General features: G+C 39.1%; 1 protein-coding gene across 8 annotated transcripts in view; it reads right to left on the reverse strand.

The window, feature by feature from the left end:
* Positions 1-650: 650 nt before the first annotated feature.
* dnah6 (dynein, axonemal, heavy chain 6) overlaps positions 651-22,984 on the reverse strand; it is a 362,044-nt gene continuing 339,710 nt past the window's right edge. For 7 of the 8 annotated variants that reach the window (XM_069923917.1, XM_069923897.1, XM_069923911.1 and 4 more), the window contains 5 exons: positions 22,234-22,419; positions 13,644-13,716; positions 9,532-9,683; positions 6,055-6,277; positions 651-1,087 (listed from right to left, as the gene is read on the reverse strand). In XM_069923917.1, coding sequence (XP_069780018.1) covers positions 984-1,087; positions 6,055-6,277; positions 9,532-9,683; positions 13,644-13,716; positions 22,234-22,419 — 738 coding nt within the window. In that variant the 3' untranslated portion in view covers positions 651-983. The remainder of the gene's footprint in view (positions 1,088-6,054; positions 6,278-9,531; positions 9,684-13,643; positions 13,717-22,233; positions 22,420-22,984) is intronic. The other variant, XM_069923879.1, reaches the window with a different exon arrangement.

Raw genomic sequence — 22,984 nt, forward strand, 5'->3', positions numbered from 1 at the left:
AAATTGTTAAATTGAAAAAAAATTAAAATGAGGATAAAACCCTCTTTCCACAAAATGCCAGAGAAACCAGCATTACCACCCTCCACTTTACGGTTCGCGGTCAAACCACGAAAGCACATGTAGTTGTCAGAAACTAACAAACACAACCCCCGACTCCTGGGGGGAAAATAAATAAATAAAGGAAAAACACATTCTCCATTAAAAATCCCTGCGGCGAGCCACAGGGATGCCTCCGTGAGACTGTCCCTCTCCAGGGCTGTCTCCAGCGGATCAAGGAAGAACTCCAACAGCTGGCTTCATTGAAGAGGTAGACCCAGGTTTTTTTTCTCTCTTCGGTTCATGTTTTTCCTTCAGTGTAGTTTTCTTTTTTCAGTGACATTGTAGTTAAAGTTATTAATAGTTTAAAGAGACTTTAAATTAATTTTAATAGTAAAAACCTAACTTAATTAGCACTTTTTACATTAAAATCATAGGGAATCATACAGGAGCGCTGCGTTCCCTATGCCATCACGTGACCTCTCCCACCATTTCATATTTTGATGACAGAATGATAACTAACTCCAGAAATTCATTTTCAAATTATTTTATACTTAAATTATTTCAGAATAGCATATTTATTTCATTATAAGAAATTTCATTAACAATCAGTCATTTTCAATATTTTGTCTAATATCTTGAAGCACAGAAAGTGTACATAAAGAAACAAGGCTTATCTTTATAGCAATGCAATTTAAAAGTTGAGAGAGACTGAACTGGTCTTCAAAGACAAGGCTATTATGATATAACTAAAATAAATCATCAAAAATGAAAATTCAAGTTAGGACAATCAAAGTAAATGAATGTGTAAAATAAGAACTGAAATGCATCAAAAATTGCAGTGCATTTTAAATCTCTATGAGGTTCCTATTATGCTATTTTGCAAACTTATTTATATGGAAATAAATTCTTAAACACATGACCTGGTTTGAACATATGCCAAAGATTTAGTCATTCAGCTGACAAAGCAAAGCAGATCCTTTTGAGATCCAATAGTCGCTGTCCCTTTCTGATGGCAAGAGTATAGTTACAACAAAATTTGTAGAGTGACCTGCAATCACAAAAACAGGAATTATTTATTACATTTCCTTATAATTTCTTATAATGGCGATGAATCAATAAAATCCTAAAACATGATATTGCAAACTTGCCTTGGATTTCATGGATGTAATCTATTTTGTTAGTTAGGAACAAACTAATTTTAAAAAAAGCTAAAAGAAGCACAAACAATTTCAAGCCATCAACAATTAAACTGTAACTTTGAAATAATTTATAGGGAAAGGCGAAAAATTAATGGCATGAAGCAAAGTGCTGAAGATGTTCAAAAATCTAAAGATAAAATGTTGTCAATCTTCAGCCAGTCTATGGTGAATGCAAGTTTGTATTAATACTTGAATAGTTGCATTACCCTGGTCACAATCTCTTCTCGCTAATATTTTCTGGAATAAGATACAAAAGAAGATAAAGAAGTCCAACACCTCTAGATTCAAGAACGGGTTTTTTTTTCCAATAGCTATCAGGCTCTTGAACCTCCCATGACTACTGTGATAACTCCTACTTTGAAAAAGGACCACTCAACAACTTCAAGCTCAAAAGTACAGCTTTATCTGGGGCAGCAAAACCAGAAATATACAGAGGCTTGTTTTCTTCCTCTGCTTTTTATTTCCCTCTGGGACACATGGCATGGTCTCGAATCCGAAAGTAAAAGAAAACAGGAAGTAAAACCCCTCCTTTACTCCAGAATCAGTCTCACTTTAAAAACAGCTCACATTACAACACTTCTCCCCCTTAACATCCAACATGCCCCAAATATAAAAGAACAATTATTGGTATTCGTGACTTTGTAAAAAGAAAAGCGATTGTTAGATTTTTATTTTTTCAAGTCTCTTATTGCTAGTTTCCTTTCAGGTGCATTGCTTATATTTGAATGATATAGCCCTTCCTCTTCATTCGTGGTATTTTGCTGTGTGCTGCTCCTTTCTCTAAATGAAAATCTACAGGGTTGGTAGGTTAATTGGGAGTAATTGGGCAATACAAGTATCATGGGCTGGAAGGGCCTTCTTGCATGCTTTATTGTTAAAAAGAAATAAATCAGATTGATGCTTGAAATTCTAAGTTGCATGGATATATCTAATGCACAAACTGAAATGGTTGACATTAATGATTAATATGACTTTATATATAGGGACCAATGTGGAGGGAAGAATATATTTAAACTTTTCTATTTAATGATAAATAGATTATTCATCAAAAGAAAGGGCATCTTTTATTTTCCTGTCTTAATTATGGAGATTTTAGGTTATTGTGGTGCGCTGTTAGACAGAATCAGACACACACAAGGTAAAGACTAACAGGCTTAAATCCACAAAGACTTCCACAGAGCCAGGTTGGCTGTGACTGCACCAACTCTGAGTGAGGCATCAGGAGGCCGGCGCAGGCTTATATCCCGGAGGGTGATTGACACCCGACCGGGTGGGGCTTGATCCATTCAGGCCGACTGATTGACAGCCAGCCAGGTGTTGTCCTGTCCCCTTACACTCCTGCAGATACAGAGGTTGCACCCTGCAGTAGGCCTGTGGTGTACCACCAGTTATCAATGCCATCATATTTAACTGCTTTTAGAATATTTTTGTAAAAAATAATGTGCTTGAAAGTAATTATATCAAAAACAATGCAATACACTAAAGTGCCAGAGAAACTCAGTAGATCATGTAGCATTTATAGGAAGTAAGGGGTAACTAACACATCCAGCTTGAGCCCTTCATCAAGGTATGAGCAAAAAGCAGGCAGATGTCAATTTCAAAAAGTCAGAGATTTCTTAACAAAGTAAGAATAGCAGATAGATTAAATCCACAAAACAAAAGGTTGAGATTCTTCCAAAATAATTTCCCAAGGAAAGCCATTCAATTGGATTTGAACATGTTTTGGAAGTGTAAAGACATTGAAATGCTGGAGGATCTCAGTTGATCTTTTCAGCATCTATAGGAGACAAAGATATATTGTTGACGTTTCAGGCCTGAGCCCTTCTTCAAGGAAATATCAGAAAAGGCAGAAGCAGGAAATCTCAGAAAATCTTAGAATTCAAACAATGGGGGAGGAATCCAGACCAAAAAAAGGTGTTAATTGGATATGATAACAGACAAGTTGAGAAATTATCATGTCTGTGCAAAAGGAGACAGGGAATGGAGAGATGACAGGGGAAGAAGGGGATGGGGGTGTTTAAAAGAAAGCCAGAGAAGTTGATATTAATGCCATCCAGTTGGAGGGTGCTCAGTCAGAAGACAAGGTGTTATTCCTCCAATTTACGGGTGGTCTCAGTCTGGCATGCATGAGACCATGGACAGACATGTTGGCAAGGGAATGGAGTGGAGAATTGAAATGGGTGGCCATTAGGATATTCACACTTTTGCAGTGAACAGAGCCGAGGTGCTCACCAAAGCAATTTCCCAGTCTGCATCTCGTCTCTCCAATTATAGAGGAGACCATCGTGGGAGCACCAGATGCAGTAGATGAACCCTGCAGATTCATAAGTGAAATGTTCCTTCCCTTGAACCTACTGTTTGGGGCCTTGAATGGTGCTGAAGGAGGAGGCGTGGGCATGTGGAGCATTTCCTGCGGTCACAGGGGTAGGTCCCAAGGAGAAGTGGACAAGGAGTCATGGAGGGAACAGTCCCTGCAAAAGGTAGAGAGGGGAGGAGAGATGGTGAGATCATGTAGTAGGTGGCGGAAATGGCAGAGGAGGATGTGTTGAATGAGGAGGCTGGTGGAATGGTAGGTGAGGACAAGGGGAATCCTATCCTTCTTGTATGTGGGGATGGAGGGGTCAGAGCAGATATGCAGGTAATGGAGGATATGTGGGTGAGTGCCAAGTTGATGGTGGTAGAGGGAAAGTCATGTTGTTTAAAGAAGGAGGAGATCTCTGATGATCTGGCATTGAAGTCCTCATCCTGAGTGCAGATGTGAAGAAAATGGAGGAATTGAGAGAATGGAATGAAATCTTTTCAGGGGACAGGTGGGCAAGAGGTGTGGTTGAGATAGTTGTGGGAGTTGGTAGGTTTATAGAAGATATCTGTCAAGAGTTTTTCCCCTGAGATGAAGCCAGAGAGATCAAGGAAAGGGAGAGTGCTACCATGGATTGATACTATATATAAATACTGTATCAGGCCATCGAGTTCAGAGAACTTGAAGTTGTTGAAGTGATGGAGTGTGTGTGAAATGCCCTGGATGTAGAGGGGGATGGACTGGATGAGGGAAGAAAATAACAGGGTCAATGTAAGCAGAGACCAATTCAGTGGGGCAGGAGCATGAAGAAATGATGGGTCTGCCGGGACAATTATGTTTGTGGATCTTGGGTAGAAAGTAGAAACAGGCCGTAGGGGGTTGTGACACAATAAGGTTGGAGGCCGTGCTAGGGAGGTGACGAGAAGTGATGTTCAGAGATAATAAGTGATACAATGGTTTGTTGAGTTTTGGTGGGGTTCTGTTGGAGGGGTAAGTAAGTAAGAGGAGGAGTCTGAGGTTCATGTGCCAGGCCACAACAGCACCACCCTTGTCTGCAGGTTTGATGGTGAGGTTTGGATTGGTGCAGAGAGAGTGGAGGGCCAGGCATTCCGAGAGGGTGAGATTGGAATGAGTGAGGGGAGTAATGAAGTCAATATGGTTGATATCGCAGTTGCAGTTTAAAATATAAAGGTGCAGAGCTGGTAGAAAACCAGAAGGAGGTGTCCAGGTGGAAGAAGACATTTTAAAGTGGGAGGAGGGATCTGTAGTGTGTAGTAGAGAATCGTGCTTGTGGAACTAAGCATGGAAACTGAGCCAACAGAAGAAGAGTTCAACATCATGGCATGCACGGAACTCATTAAGGAGTGGACGAAGATGGACAAAGGCAAGGCCTCTACTGTGTACAGAGCATTCAGTCTCTGAGAAGGGATGTCGGAGGGGCTGGTGAAGATGAGGCAGGGGTTAGGGTGAGGTTCATTGGGGTGGAGAGTTGTGGAGTTGAGTAGGATGGGGTGGTTCAGGAGGTTGAGGATAGGAAGGCTTCAAGGGAGGATGGGGAGGGTTGGGAAAGTCAGAGGGTGGAGAGTCAGAGGCCCATGCATGCCAAGAGCCAGAGTGGGAGTTTGTAATGGAGGCTCAGTCCTAAAGGTCGCAGGGGTGAAGATGGAAACCCATGTCCGACGTGAAGCTTGGTTCTGTTGGTCACGAAGTTCAGGGTGAAAGTTCATGTCAGAGGCTCAATCCTGTAGGTCGCCAGGGCTGAAGCCCGGTCCAGTAGGCCAGTGGGTTGAGGGTGAAAGTTCATGTTGGAGGTGAGAGATTTTAACTACATAACTAGGTTTGAAATATACAACAGATACCAAATTCTATGCGATTTATTTAGAAAGGGTTACAGGAATAAAATTTTCAGAAATTCCAATGTTATTTTTAATAGGCAATATTGAAAGGATAAGTCTGAAATTGAAACTATCTACATATCAAAATCAATTTTTAAAGATTGCCTTAGCAGTAGCAAGGAAATGTATAGCACTGACGTGGAAATCAGACACCTATTTGTGTATGGAGCATTGGAATGCAGAAATGCATAGCTGTGTTCCTTTGGAGAAGATCATTTATAATTTGAGAAATAAATTATGATGTATTTTTGAAAATTTGGTGCCCATACTTAAGAATTGAGTGAATTAATTTATAGACTTCTTCCTTAAGCATCCTTGAAAGTGTTAAAAGTTATAAATGATTAACTCCATGTGGTGAAGAGGACTTCAAGCAACTAGGTTTCTATTCTAGTTTCTTACATTTCTTTACTCTTATGTTTTTTTTAACATTTCTTTTCTTTTTTCTTTTGGGGTTAGCTTAGTGGGGAAGGGGTTGTGGGGTTGGGGTTTAGATCATCATGTAATAGATTTGACATTAATAATTGATTGTCATATTTTCTATTTGGATATTATTAGATGTATGGAAAACTTTTAAATAAAATTTATAATAAACAAATTCTATTTCACATAACGAGTGGTTTACCTGTTGTTGAGAGAGTTCCTGCTCTTGCTGCTGTCTTGTAAAGTGGTGCCTGATACAATGATGGACTTGGTTCATAATTCTGTGAGGGTTCAAAATGTAAAACCGGCAAAACAGAATGCATCACTTTTGGTAAGGAATCTTCTATCACCATTTGTTTATCATCCCAACGAAAAGCATCCATGTAGATTCCATGAACTAGAACTCCATCTTGAGGGGAAGGTAACTTGTGGCAACAGAAAATAAAGAAGCAATGTAGGTAAAAGATTGAGCAGAATGTGAAATACAAGTTTTATTTCAATGCAACCATGAATCTTTGCCACAAAATTGAATATTTTAACTGATTTATGCTTTTATTTTACAAATTGTATATATATATCTATCCATCTCTCTCTCTAAGCCTCTTCAGTTCTACTGTCATATCTGTCATATCTGCAGTGAAATTAACAATTTCAGATCACTACCATTCCACACACTTTTGTGGATAAGATCTATTGGGAATATTTCCACTATTTTTGAGATCAACTTTTCTATTTTTTACATATCCCTTTATGAGCCATTTTGTCCAGACACATCACATTATTTTATTACTCCTTCTTCTCACTTTTCTAATCCATAAAATAAGAGCCCTTGGAGAAAACCCATGCAGGCACAGGGAGAATGGACAAACTCCTTACAGAGAGCGCGGGATTTGAAAATAATCCCAAAATACAAAGGTTGATCTCAAAAATAGTGGAACTATTCCCAATTGATCTACTGAACAAAAGTGTGTGGAATGGTAGAGATTGCTGGCACTGAAAAGAGGTGTTGCACTAACTGCTATGCCAACTGTACCACCCAACATTTACTTGTAGATATTCTTAAAATGGAGAACGATAAATAGTTGAAGGATCAAGGAAGTGGAAGTTATAGAGAATGGCCACAGAAGACAAGTTAAAGCTGTTCAACATGATCATAATGAATGATGAGGTAGACTTGAGCAGTCTAGTAGCCTACAACTGATCCTATTTTCTTGTGTTCATTGATTCTCTTATTTAAGAAAGGATGTACTAACTTTGGACGCAATCCATAAAATTCATCTGCTAATTCTTGGAATTCTATGGAGTTTAGAAGTATGAGAGGTGAGCTTTTGAAACACAAAAACCTAAGAAGATAAAACAGGGTAGATGCTGAGATGTTTCTTCTGAGATGCCTGAGACTAAATAGCCACAACCATATTGTATGGCACGGTAGGCTTGAGGGACCAGCTAACATAACATACTACTGCTCCTGTTTTCTTGTGGACTAATGTTCTCACTATCATCCTGAATGATCCTTCTCACTTCAACTGGTCATGGGCTGGAGATTCCCAGGAATCTTTATTTTTAAATCTTTTTTAATTAAACATATTATAAGTAAACAATACATAAGAATAGAATACAGAATTGAATAGCATAAACAGAAACAACAATATATTGCAATACATAATACAATGTATAACATTATAACATATTGAACAATATTATCCTTTTCTCCTCAACTTGGAACATTCAAAAAGAGAAAAAAATTATTGTTAAAACTCCATATAACCTAACAAAATAACCAAAACACAGCAACAACAGCAACAAAAAAAACTGGGCAGCCTAAATTGAGAGTTCACTACAACAGATCAATACAAACAATTGTCCTTGCCAATAAAAAAAACAACAAAAATCCAAAACAGTCTGGAAGGTAAAGCCAAAATACAAATCAACTTATTCAAAGATAGTTTATAAAAGGAAACAAAGTCTCTTCAAACTTAAGGGAGGTATCAAAATTGCAACTTCTCATTTTTTTTCTAAACTTAAACATGACATAACTTGAGAGAACCCTTGCATCAAATAGGTGAATTAGGATCTTTCGATTTAAATAAAATGGCTCTTCTGGTCAACAGTGTAGGAAAGGCTACATCCTGATGTGCAGAAGTGGGAACTTGACCCACCTCTGGAACTATAATTCCAAAAATAGCAGTCAATGGATTAGGATAAGAAAATACCTAGGGGGGGAGTGCTGCCACAGTGCTGCTTCGGCACCTCTTGGTCACTGTTTTGGGTGAACTCCAGCACCTAAAAAATTAGCAATGCAACTTTGCTAATACTAAGTGTAATTGACAATCTTGAAAATATCTGTCCAATATTTCTCCAATACAGAGCAAGAGCAAAACATGTGCATTAATGTGGCCTCTTGTGATTTACATATATCACACATCGGACTAACATTCGGAAAGATATGGGCAAATTTATCTTTCAACATTGAACCCAATATATCACCTATTAAACCCTTATGGGAAGGATTCAAATGAAAAAGAGCATCAACCAAATCAGGTTGATATGATATAGAAAAGTTGGTAATATCTTATGATTCCCAGGAATTAATCAGAATATTTCATTTCATTCAAGAGGCGATTAATCCTTTCCTTTGACCATTTGTTAATCCCTCTGCATTGAAGAGCTTGGAATATTGTGCCTGTTTTGGCAGTCTAATGTTAGGACATGAACAATGAAGATTGTCTATTTATCCATATGTGATACTCATGCCTCAATGCTTGGGAGATTAACCTACACCAGGGCCTTGATATTGGTTTGTGTATCCTTCCAGTTCATTTAATCTTTTAGGAGGATTTTGCAGAGATAGTATTGGTGATATCTTTCCAGTACCTTGAGGTGTCTGTTGCAGGTTGCCAAGGCCTCAGAAGCATATGTGAGAGCATTAATTATTGCAGTTTGGTAGCTCTTTCCCTTTATGGTAGCCTGAAGTCTTGTGAAAATAGGATTTACATCTAACTTTTTAATTCAAAGGATCTCACCTTTGCAAAGCAGCATAGCCAAGCAATTCATTGGAATGTGAGCCTAGTTAATGTGGTCAATTCTAGCTGTAGGCAAACTTCACAACTACTCGAGAAACTGAACATGAAGACATTTTCTAAATTTCCTGAAATTAACAGAACTACATTTACATGGGACAAATTATTTATCCAGAGGGTACTTAGATTATGCTGACATATCTTCCATAAAAATTGGTTTTATTAATATGTAGGAACAATTTCTCCTGCTACCCTTTTAATTGCTGAGAAGTCTAGTACAATACTAGCTTGAATAGTGCCCTATCTACCATCCAAAACATGTTCTTTCCATCATGGGTGCTTTGTGATTGAAGTACATGCCATCTACAAAATGTACTGCAGTTATTCCCCCAGTCTACTCTGAAAACATCTCTCCAAATCTATAACTTTCACCAACAGCAGGAGTAAGGGAACACTATATGCAGATTTCAACTAAAATGCAGACCATCCTGATTTTGGGAGGAAATATAATGTTGTTTTTTCATTGTATTTGGTGAATATTTTAGAACACAAATAAATTCTGGGATTTGCCAGCAATGCCCAAATCACAAAAAAATAAACAATAATATTTTTAAAAATTACAATGTTGGAATATTTCACAACTGAAAGCTTGAAATTACCAAATCATCCATCTGGAGAGTCTCTCCGTATTTTAAAGTTTTAACAGCTACACCGACCTCTGCTGCATCCCGATAGACAGGAAGGATGTTGTATCGAAAGCTAAGTTCATCAACTGGTACGTTATATTTCCTAGCATGGTTCTGAAGTGTGCCTGAAATGGAACAAAGAAAACTGTAATGATTGGGAGTTGGGACTGCCAGTTTTAAAAATAGATTAAGAAACTCTTCTTAAAAGTTCTTACAATTTTTTTTTAAAGCTCCATCCACCCCGAGCACACCCTCACCTCACAATTTTCTAAGAAGAAGTACTAATTTAATTAGTGTGAGTGAACAAACTATTTGTGAGGCATGAGGGGAATGATATGAGCCAAGCTATCTCATGTGTTTGGTTAAGTTTCTATCAGATGATCCTGCATTTGTGGCCAAACTGCCAAATATAATGGTTAGGATCACATCTAAAGGGATTTTATTTTATTTATCTCTCTCTCTCTGTGCTTAATGGTGCCTACAGTTTTTTTTCAATGGAAAAAAATGGAATTACCCGATATTTCCAGTAACTAAAAAAAAATCACTTTCTGGCATTTGATCTCTTCTCATTGAAGTCAGAAATCAGAGAACTTCAGGTGATTCATTAGAGGGAGTTACACCAGAGATATCCACTTGTAAAATATATAATGCTTTTGACATCACAGCAAAGTCAGCAAGAGTTTGAGAAACTGGAATTGGAAAGACTTGCAAAAGAAAATGCCTTTCCATTACAATTATTGTGAGTGCATAGCTAACGAGGATTAGAGAAAGTCAGAATGCAAGAATTTCAGATAATGGAATAATCTTCCAGAGGAAATAGTTGAGGCAGAGTCAATTCTTTCATTTGACAGGAGGCTGGATATATACATGGATAGGAGGGGGTTGGAGGGTTATGGATGGAGAATAGGTGGGTGGATCTAGTGGAGTTTTTCGAGTGAACTGGCGTGGACTTGAAAGGCGGAAATGGCCTGTTTCCATGCCATAAACTGTTATATGGTATGTTATATGGTTAACATGTGCCATCCTCCAAAACAGATGAAAGTGGATAGGGAAGTGGATTTAATAATATTGGAGTAATTCGATACTGAGCATCAAAGTTAATGACGAAATACATTTTTTTAAACTTTGCGGAACAAACTTATAATTGCAAAATGAATGTAACATACAGAAGAATGGTCCCCCTACTTTTTATATTAAAATACTTAATATTTCAAAATTAGGTTTTGAAAAGAAGCAGAGAACCAATAGGATATTTAGAGCACATAAACACATTGAGGATGAGTGTTATCACCAATTTATGTTTATATATTGAAAACAATGATGTACATTAAAACATAATTGAAAAAATGCACACCAAATCCAGAGTTTATTTTCACAGGAACCCAAATAAAAGAATAGAAAAGCTATGATAAACCAGCTTCAAACTAGGTGATCTGAGGTGAATTTTTACTGTATGAACTGCTATTTCACTTATATGAACTGATGGATTTCAAATATATTGGGGGAATGCCCTATCAACCCCCCACTTACACAACTGATGTGATCTACCGGGATCATTGTCAAAAGAGGGCATGCAAAATCATTGAGGACCCCTCAACCCTGAACACAGTTTCAGCTGCTCCCATCAGGGAAAGGATACAGCAGTATCAAAGCCAGCATCGAGGGTGCATTGCTAATTTTTTAGGTGCCAAAGCCAACCAAAAAGGGCAACAAGAAGGTGTTGGAGCTGCCCCATGAGGTGTCTGGAATGGCCTCATAAGGTGCTAGAGCTGCCCCCTGAGGTGCCAGAGCAAAGCTCCTGTGAGTTCCAGCACCACCAGGCTAAGAAACAGCTTCTTCCCATGGGCAGTGAGAATGCTAAATGCCCAAAGGAACTGCTCACACTAACCATCTGAGACTCTCATATGGATAAACAATATTTATTTATTTATTTGTATAGATTAAATACTTTCCCTGCATTTGTATTGTTTATCTGTGTGTGTGTTTGTCTAGTTGTGTGTCTGCATGTTTTGCACCATGGACCGGAGAATGCTCTTCGATTGGGTTATATTTGTACATTCAGAGTACAATAGACTTGACTTGCTGTATAATTTTTTTCAATGTGAATACATTCCAAAACAAAACATGTATATATTTTTAAGTCAAAAAGGTAGATGAAGCATTAAATTCCATGCTGTCATTGCACAACTTGGATATCAATTGTTATTCAACCAAAAAGTGATTGTTATCTCTAAATTTTTTTAGAAATTATTGCTAGATCAGAATGAATGTCCAGAAAGTTCAATGATGCCCTACAATGTAATAAGGATCAGATTCAATTGCAAAAACATTTGCAGCAACCATTTTAAAAGTGAAAATCACCTCAATTCTTAATTTTCAAATCAGGCTATCCACTATTTGCAGTGCATCTGTAGACAAAATATTGCAACATTAGAAAAAGGTTTTCTTGAATGTTAAGATATTTAAAGATAGGGTGGATCAAGCACCTTTTTCCTGGATTGAGGGTAGTAAATGCCAGAGGACATCTGTACAAGGTGAGGGAATAAAGTTTACAGAGAGTAGTAGGTTCTTAGAATGCATTGCCAGGGATGGCGGTGGAGGCTGGTACAATAAGGAGATGTAAAAGACTCTTAGACAGGCAGATAATACAAGAAAAATAGAGAATTATGGGTGTAAGGTAGAGAAGGTTTAGTTGGTTTCCATCAGTCAAAAACAACATTGTAAGCTGAAGGGCCTGTACATGCTGCAATGTTCTATGTATTATATTCTGCATGAATGAAGCAGACATTTATAACTCCTGCAGGGAATGCTACTCTAGTGGAAAGCATTGTCATTGTACTTTGCTGAGAAACATTATGTTTTATGGATGGATTAGCCTGATAACTTACCAATTAGGAAATTAAAACTATAATATTGAAGTGACATAATTTAGTGTTTCTATCATATGTTAAACCACACATTAGTCAAGTGAGCAACTATTTTCCTTTATAATCACACGAAGGATAACAGAATGTTGATGTTGTCTATGACTCATTCAAACAAATCCATACTAAAGTTGAGTTGAGTTTTCTGGAGTTTATTAAACATTGCTAACGTTATTATCAGTTGCTAAACATTGTTACAAGCCACTGTACATTGTTAGGTGGTGTTTAATCTTTCTGAGATGATCAATAAATATTGTCTAATTTTTTACCATTTCATAGAACAGAGGATACTAAACTAACATGTGTAATCTCTCTAACAAACCATAAAATTTTGACTTGAAGACATTGCTAAGAGGCACTCAAAGCATTTGTAAACAACATCTTGAAAGCTGCATACAGAATTTGCTTGCATTAAATATATTTTAACCCTTACAGCAAGTGATTAATATTCAAATGCTAAATCCTGGGTGTAAATGTTAATGCATTTGGAAAATAACTTAACAGACATGAACAAAATGGCTGGAAATTTTTTAAAAAATATATACATGCTAATGGCATTTCTTAGCACCATTTGGGTAGATCAGAAAGTGACTACAGCAGTAGTACAAACTCAGCTTTGGTGGTGAATTTGGTCTCCAAGATATAGAGGTGTTGGAATTAATGAATATTTTAACATATTTTGGTTAAAATTCTAATTATTTATCTTAATACAACACATGTGGATTCATCTGATGGAGTCATCTGACTGAATAAAGAAATGCTTCGAACAACTGGATAAATTTAGATGTATTGCACTTCCAACAGCACAATTTGGCTCTGCAAAGTCTAACAATGATTAAATAAATACTGTGTGACATCCTATTTCAATTATTCTTTGTCTTGTAGATTTTAAGTCAGGCTTTCTATACATTTTTATAATCAATGAATCAGAAATATTCAATGTAAAAAGTGAAATAAATCATCCCTTCTGGACCCTATCTTCCTTTTTTTTCAAATTTGAAATTCAAATTATTCCTTTTAACTCCTTGTTTAATTCAAAATCTTTCTGCAAATAACCTTACTTAAATGATCCCCCAATCAAATAACAACTGGTCACAAAATAGCAGACATCAACATTAATGCAAAAATGGATATGTTTTCAGAAAGTGTTTCTGGCCGTACCTGTCAGAAATCCCTGAGGGAAGAAGAATCCTGAAATCCAGAAGGACTTCGGTTGACCATGATTGATCCAAGACTAAAAAAACAAAATGAAGAAAATGAGTATGATGAAATCACTTTCACGTTACTGAAAAATGCAGTTCACATTTCAGCATTAAAATGAATCTATAAAGTCAGCTCTCCAACATCCCACTGAAAAATTATTGTATTTGCTATTTCCAAGGTCTAACAAACAGTGACAGACCAGAGCATTTGTTTCCGCAGATGCAGCCCAACTTGCCAAGTTTTACAACCGTTTCTGTTTTTGTTTGAGTTTAAACTTTTATGTTTTTGGTCCTCTTGACCTGCCAAGTAATGATAAGTAAAACTAGCTGCAACATGCTCTCAGTACATTCCATTCAGATGCTACCTGAAGTGTCAATTGGAGTTGTTTGTTAAGAGTATCTATGTTTTTGCCTTAGGAGCATGATGCATCTAAAATAGAGAGGTCCTGTCATCACTCAAAAGGAAACTTCCTGCATAGTACTATCAGCCAAATCATAAATCTGTAGGAAGTTTACTTACAATGACTTTTGGTGCAAAACTAGAACAACCAGTTAAAATATCAATCAAAATCTGGAAAAAGCATAATGAATAATTCAAGTTTATTTATCATCTGATTGGACTTATACAACCCAATGAAACAGTGTTCGCAAAAACAGTGTAACACACAGAAACAGACAAACTATACATATACACAGAACCTATATACATGTCTTACATACATATATTAAAAATATATATGATAAATAAATAGTAGAATCACGGGGAGGTTTTGGCAGTTCAGCAAGTCATTCAGTAGGTTTACTGCCAATGAGAAGAAGCTGTTGCTCAGCCTAATGGATAAGGCTCAAATATTTCTGTACCCCTTTCCCAACAGGAGTAGCTGGACGATGCTGTGTTCAGGGTGATAAGGGTCCTTACACATTCTGTGAGCCCTCCTTAAACAGCAATCTTGGAAAATCACATCGATAGTGGGAGAGGTGGAAAGACCTCAGTGATCCTCTCTGACATTTTTATAGTCCAGTGAATTGATTACGATCCGATGCTGTACAGCAACTGAATCACACTGTGACGTAGTGGGCAAGGACACTCTCGATAGAGCACCTGAAGAAAGCTGACAGAATAGTGGCTCCCATAACTTTAATGTGTGCCATCACCAAAATTGAATTTGCCTCAGTTACTTTCTTAGCATCTCCTAAACCAGAACTTCATAGGAAAATCACCATTTCCAGATTCACCTCCAGACATGGTAATTAATTCCTGCTGTTAATTCCTTCTTCATTACTGGATCTCGATCCAGAGTATTCACCTTCAACAGTATTGTGAGTGAACTAAAAGCAGATGATTGCATCAGATTAAAAGAGGGCCTACTATCAGCTTCTCAATGTCCATTTGTGTGGTCAATAAATATGAGGCAAGCCAGTGTCACCCACATCCTGAAAAGTGAATTGAACAAATACCACTGTCAAATGAGTCATAACTCTTCATGAAGAATGCCAATAATAACAAGCTTGTTGCTTTGAGCTGGTCAGCTAATCAGATTGTAACTTCTCTTTAAAAATGCTTTATATAGTAATGTGTATAAATATAGTAATATAATGGACAGAGTACCTTAAATGAAAACAAAATGATTCTGTGACATTCTCATAGCAATCAATGCTAACATGACTTGTGACTTATTTTTCCATAAATTCTTTTGTTTGTATCTGCATTTCAAACACAGCATGTGGAATGATTCTCAGACTTTATTTGTATTTCTTTTGAATCACCTGTCACAGTGAGCAGTTTGGTATCCTACAAGACAGTTGAACTGTGTCAGATTCAATTCTTGTCTTCAATTTGATGACAGGTGTAAATGGCATATAATATCAAATTACAATGTGAAGATGTAATGGTAATTTTGAAAAATAATTCTAATGAAAATACCCAACAATAAATCATTTCAAAGACACTACTCCTAAATCCTCAGTGACACCATCAGATGGGGTGTCACCAAAATGAATTACATGGTTTCTTCTATCAGCACACACATTTGTCTGAAACGTCGGAGGGAGGAGGAAGTGTGATGGTGCGGCAGATGGAGGAGGTCAATGGCAGGTATGGCACCCACTTCCCCACCCCCCCCCCTCCACCCCACAGTGAGTTCTCGAACGTCAGTTTGTGCTCCCCTCACCCATGGTTACCCGAATGTTCCCCGATTTGATCTCCTCTGGCATTGACTCTGGTCACTTGGTAGTGCTCTCCACTCTCTCCATTACTAAGCTATTAATGTGGAATGAAGGTGCTCATTCCTGGTTCTTCTGACATCTACAATCATCTCCTTTGTCTTGACAACATTATGATTGTTATTCTTACACTATTTCACAAGATTTTCCACCTCTACTCTGTTGTTGATGAGACCAACTACTGTTGTGTCATCTGGATGATACTGTTCAAGGTGGATCTGGCACTCCAGTCATAGGTCAGCAGCATGAACTAGGAGTGGGCTGATCAGTGCTCAATATGATAGTGCTTGACGTTCTTCTGTCATTCCAGACAGACTGTGGCCTGTTCATTAGGAAGCCCAGAAACCATTTATATAGAAAATGTTGAGTTTCAGTGAGGACAGTTTCTCTACCAGCCTCTGGGGTATGATTGTATTAAATGCCAAACCAGTCAATGAACAGCCTGGCATATGAGGCATTGTTCTCCAGAAAGGACAGGATAGAGTACAGGAACAAGGCTATAGCATAGTTAGTGGAATGATTCCATCTGTAGGCAAATTGAAATGGGACCAGTGTCTCTGGGAGGTGTGCTTTGATACATTCCATTGCCAGATTCTCAAAACATGGAGGTCAGTTCCATTAGGCAGTAGTTATTGAAGCCTATTACCATTGCCTTCTTTAGTGCTGGAAAATGATGGTAACACCCTAAAACCTGTAATGACATGTTGAAGATCTCCATAAAGTTCTCTGTCAGTTGGTCTGCAAATCCTTCATTACCCAATTGGGTATGTTGTCTAGTCCTGCTGCCTTGAGTAGGTTTATGCTAGATAGGATTCTCCTCACCTCAGCCACCGCTATGCAAGGGGCCTGTTCCTCAGAAAGATTCTGAGCTTTCTATGGCATCAGCCTGTTCTCATTGAACCATGTTCAATCAGTCCAGAAGGGAGGTATCATTGTCATTGACTTGCAATTTGTATTACGATCTGTTATTGTTTTGATACCTTGCCACCATATACCTCGTGACTCTGGTGTTGCACAGCAAACTATGGATATTCTGTGCCTTCCTCTGCTTTGTCTTTCAGATTGCATGGGAGAGTTAGTTCATCCCTAGCTCATCCAAATGCCAACTTGTCTCCTGTCCTGAAGACTGCATCTCGAGCTCAGAGAAGTGCACAGGCCTTTGCATCCAATCATGGTTCCTGGTTAGCATTGGTTGTGTAGCATTTGATTTGTATGACATCTTCGATGCTCTTGCTAATGTAGCCTATCGTTGATCTCATATACCCATTGATATTTATGTGAATAGAGCAATGATCTGCCAGATGAGGCAACCTGTTTATCTGAAACAGATAACCAATAAGCTTTCATTTACATAACACCTTTCATGGTCCTTCAGGGCTGCGTAGAAGTTCTTTTCAATTAATGATGTAAATTTGAATTGTATGTATTTCCACAATGAAGGAAATTCATTGCACATTTCATTTGCACAAAGCAAACTCTCAACAGCAATGGGATTTATACAGTATTCAGATTCATTTTAGTGGCATTGGTTCAGGATATACAAGTCAGGCCACTGGAATAACTCTGCAGGATTCTTTATATTCACCTCAAACAATACAACGTTCATTTCATTTTATATGCTGTAGGGCAGATTCCAGTCAGCATGCCCTACCCCCTAAAGCTGTGAAGAAAAAGATCAAGAAAATCATGAAATATATCGAATATTCCAATATTTTGATCATTACCATTTTGGTTAATACTTCTCTGTATAACTTATTTAGGTCTTGAGCAAGAATTTATTTGAAAAAAAAAATCTTGCTATCAAAAGAAATACGGAAGTAAGTCGTGAGGTTAATAATAATAGAGAACAGAAATTATCCATACTCCACATAATTTGGCAGAATGTGCATGGTGATGTCCCAAGCATCCATATTATTTTTTAATCACAGACAATCAAATATATTTTAAAACCAAGTTATTTAGCATAAATTCCAGGAAACATGGATCTGTGCTTATGCAAATCCCCAGTTCTATCTTTGGTGAGGTAATAAATAGAGTTATTGACAGCAACCAAGAAGACAGTAAACTATGCATTGAGAGGAAGTTATCTAGTCTTGTCCAAAATTATTAGGAAATGTAAGTGGATCTAAAAGTAAAGATCAGTGATGGTGGTGGGTAAAAACTGGATAATAATAACATGATCAAATCAAGCCTGAAAATTTATGCTGAAGACCCGAGTTCTGATTCAGAATGGAAAGTGCTTAAAATGCCTGTCGGGTTGCTAAGAGTCAGATGCAACTAATCAGTAGCAGGGTTGTTGGACATTATCAGTTGCCCCAATAATCACAAAGGACAAAGACTGAGAGGAACGACAGGCTTTATTGTACAGAAGACTTGAGCTGGCCCGGATCCAAGCTAGGGAAGTGCAGGGAAGGGAGAGGTGGCCTGACCTTTATGGCTTGGGTCCCAGGGGAGAATTCCAGATGAGAGTGTCATCAGGGGGCGGGCCAGCCCGAGCCTTTACCGGCCAATTAGTACATACAATCCATACCATTACAAGGTCAGTAGTAGTGCGGTAGGCTGGAAGTGAATGGCAAGTTAAAATGGCAGATAACTAAAAGTTGAAGGTGGCTCCTGAGGAGTGAGTGTGGATGCCCTGCAAAGCAACCATCAATCTGTGCTTGGTTTTTCCAATATAATGGAGAACATATGGGGCACAATTAATGCAGTGGATGTACAAGTGAATCACAGGTGAAATGGAAGGACCTCTTAGAGTCCTTGTGGTGGAACACTGTATTGCAGTCATTGTACTGGTTGGCCCACCTCTAATACTGTAACTCCTCCCCCTCCAGGATCCCTAATAAAGGTGGTATCGCCCAATCACTTCCCTCAGTACTGCCTTGGAATTGGGTCACAGCATGTAAGATATGACTGTGAATTTACAGTAATTAAAGCCTGTTAATCGACTTCTGGCCTGTCGGGTTTAATTGATAGTGCTACAATTTAATTATTATATCTACGTCCAATGGACAAGGCTATTCGAGTGGAGAAGCTGGACACTGACCCCAAGGATCCAGAGGCCTCCATGAAATTTGATCAGTGGCTGCACTGCCTGAGGCAACATGACATCCTTCATGAGGCAACATGATATCTGGGATGAGGATGATAAGAGAGACCTACTTTTTGCACAGGTCGGCCGCCATGTCTTCCAGATGATTATAGACTGTGAGACTTACTCAGCCACTATGGGGCTCCTGCAGAAACAATATATGGCTCCAAAGAATGGTGATCTATGCCAGATACCTCCTGGGCAGTCACCGACAAGCGCCGATAAGTCCGTAGACGACTATATCTTAGCATTGCGGGAGCTGGGGAGAGCTTGTGGCTTTACCAACATTACGGCAGCTGTCTACCAGGAGGAACTGATCAGGGACATCTGTGTGGCTAGCCTCAGGTCTGATCGTATTAGCCCACATACCCTGCAGGACATAGTCGATCTCACAAAGGCATTTGAAATGGCCCAACAGAACGCGGAGGTTTACTCCACCGGCAGCATGGCTTCCATGTGGGGAGCTTGGGTGCCGCCATCTTGGGATGCGGGATCCCAAGATGCAGCTGCTATTGACAAGCATCCGAAGTGCTATTACTGCAGCCAGACAAAGCACCCACGGAAGAACTGCCCTACTAGAAGCGTGACCTGTTCCAGCTACAAAAGAAAAGGACACTACACACAATATGTAGGTCCAGACCTTCCCTTTGCAGCACCGTGTGTGAATAGTGGCTGTCGCCATCGTGGACCGCATCACATCACTTCCAGCATTTTTCTCCCATACCCTGCAGGGCCATGAACTCCGGCACTCAGCCATTGAGAAAGAGGCTCAGGCCATAGTGGAAGCTGTGTGCCACTGGAGGCATTATCTAGCCAGCAAACTGTTCCCCCTGCTGACTGACCAACGTGCAGTCACATTTATGTTTAACAACAAACAACAATGAACAATTAAGAATGTCCTGTCCTGGGGTACCTGCACCAATGCTCAAGCAGATCGCATCCAAGCACTATACAACAGCCTCTGCCACCCCAGGGTCACTAAGCTCTATCACTTTGTGAGTGCCTGCAACCTCTCGCACTCAGTTGTAGACATCAGGGAGCTGACCTACAGCTGCCCGGTCTGCATGGAGTGCAAGCTGCACTTCTACCGGCTGGAGAAAACAACCTGATCAAGGATGCCCACCTCTTGGAATGACTAAGTATGGACTTCAAGGTCCCCCTCCCCTTCATGAATCAGAACATATATTTTTTCAACATTGTTGACGAATACTCATGATTCCCGTTTGCCATTTCCTGCCCAGGTATGACTACAACCACTGTCATTAAGTCCCTATGTAACCTTGTCATGCTCTTCAGATACCCAAGAACTGGGGGTCCTCATTTATGAGTGGAGTTGTGCCAATACCTATTGGCCAAAGGCATAGCCACAAGTAGGACCACCAACTAGAACCCGCAAGGGAATGGCCTGGTGGAAAGGTAGAATGGCACCATTTAGAGGGCAGTCCTCTTGGCCCTCAAGTCAAAAGGGTTGCCTGTCTCCCAATTCTACCCAAGGTACTCCACACCACCAGGTCCCTCCTCTATGTGGCGATAAATGCAACCTTGCATGAAACATTATTCTCCTTCCCCAGGAGGTTAGCATCAGGAACAACACTACCAGTCTAGCTAATGATTCCAGGACCTATGCTACTCCAGAGACACACCAGAACCCACAAAGCAGACATCCTGGTCGAGAAGGTCCACCTCTTCCATGCAAATCCCCAGTATACCTACGTGCAGTACCAGGATGGGCAAAGAGACACAATCTCTGTCCAGGACCTGGCTTATGCAGGGCCCCCCACAACTTAAATATTTACTGACCCTACCACGTTCAATTGACCAGCATCCCTCCCCTTCCCCATAACTAGCAGAGACATGGCCGAGGATCCGATCCCACCATCGGCACCAGCTGCACTGCCCCAATGCCAACCCCCTCTCCTGAACCAGCCCCAATAGATTCTGTTCAGCCATCCAAATCACAGCCCATCACACAGAGCACTGCCCAGGAGCCTAAAGCAGCACCACAGTCGACAATGTGATGGTCAGTTCGACAGACGAAACCACCGTTAAGACTGAAACAGTAAATAGACTCTGAATGGACTCTGACACTTCACCCTGCTGGAATTTATTTCAAAAGAAGGGGTGAATGTGGTGGAACATTGTATTGCAGTCATTATACTGGGTGCCCCGCCTCCGATACTGTAACTCCTCCCCATCCAGGATCCCTAATAAAGGCAGTATTGTCCAATTCCTTCCCTCAGTATAGCCTTGGAATCGGGCCACAGCATGTAAGATATGACTGTGAGTTTATAATGATTAAAGCCTGTTAATCGACTTCTGGCCTGCCAGGTCTAATTGATGGTGCTACAATAGCACTACATTCCTACATATTGGGAAGAGGTAAAATAACAGGAATTGCACATCCTGCAGTGATGTGGAAAATATTTACAAAGTTAAAATTTGCTTGGAAATTCTTCCTGTTTCCAGAACATAAAGGTTATTTAGCAAATAAATTCTTGCTCAAGGCCTGAAAAATTATTCACGTAAGTATTAACCAAAAAAATGAAAATCAACGTCCATAAGACCATTAAGACATAGAAGCAGAAATGGATTATTCAACCCATCGAATCGGCCCCACCATTTAACCATATGCTGATTCGTTTTCCCAGTTGGCCCAGCCTTCTCTCCATAGCCTTCGATAATCAAGAACCTATCAATCTCTGTCTTAAATACACCGAATGATCTGGCCTCCACAGGCACCTAGAGCAACAACATTCTGGCTAAAAAACAAGTTCTGTGCATCTCTGTTCTAAGTGGATATTCTTCAATCCTGAAGTTGTGCCTACTCAGAGACAAATATACAACCTACAGAGTTAAGGCTCTTATGCAATTATTTTCTTGAACAGGTAAAGATTGACAATGGAAGTTTTCACTTGCCTAACCATCTCATCTCGTTAATACAAAAATACCAGCATTTGGGGAAGTTATTATTATTGGTCAATTTCAACCCAGAATGTTAATAGTTACTTAATAATATTCATGCACAGAAGGTCAAAATGGATTATTTAATGTCTGAGTAAAGTTGAAACAGTGTTTAATTTGCACAGAAAATTCTAAAATGTAGCACATCACTCTTAGTTCCATAAAATCTTAACTGAAATTCTACATCAGTTTGATGTAGAAACAAACTATAAGTTGAATCATATTTTGATAAGCACAAATAATGTGAACTGTGATTTGATATTATATTATGGCTCACCGCTATAAATTCTGTCCTCAGTATGAAGTCTTTCACCCATGATCCCAAAGGTTTGAGCGATGGATAAGCTGCATCAGACCACAAAGATGGAACTTGGTTGTTCAGGAAGCTGTTGTACACCATTTCTACCTCTTCAGACATTACCACAAATCCAGCAATGGCCTTGTTCAATATAATTAAAGAATCCTGTACAGACACCAAAAACAATTATTAAAACATTGATATTATCATAGTCATAAACTCATAGAGTTTTACAGCACAAAGATTCTTCAGCCCAACTTGTCCATGTGGACTATTTGTCTGTGTTTGGCCCATATCCCTCTAACCCAGCCATTCTCAATGGGGGCCATGAGGCCCACCTGGGGAGAAGGGGGGAGGGGGAACACAACACATTTGGGGGGGTGGGGGTTGGCATAGACTGAAATCATATTTTTTTATGTTTTTTATGTAGTCGGTAAGAGAGAAGTACAGAAGAAACCAACTAAACAACTGCTTCACATGAAAGGGGATCCTTAAGCTTAGAGCAGTGTCCTAAGGTGACCATAGCTAAAAAAGGTTGTGAATGGCTGCACCATTCCAATCCACGAGGATGTCTAAATGTTTTTTGAATGTAACAATAATCCCTGCTTCCATCACTTTTTATAGAAGCTCATTCTAGATACCGCTCTTTTCGGGTCCCTTTTAAATCTCTGCCCTCTAGTTTTAGATTCATCTATTCTAGGAAAAAGGTTTTGTCCATTTACCCCATTTA

The sequence above is a fragment of the Narcine bancroftii genome, chromosome 1 (genome assembly GCF_036971445.1).
Source record: "Narcine bancroftii isolate sNarBan1 chromosome 1, sNarBan1.hap1, whole genome shotgun sequence".
NCBI lineage: Eukaryota > Metazoa > Chordata > Chondrichthyes > Torpediniformes > Narcinidae > Narcine > Narcine bancroftii.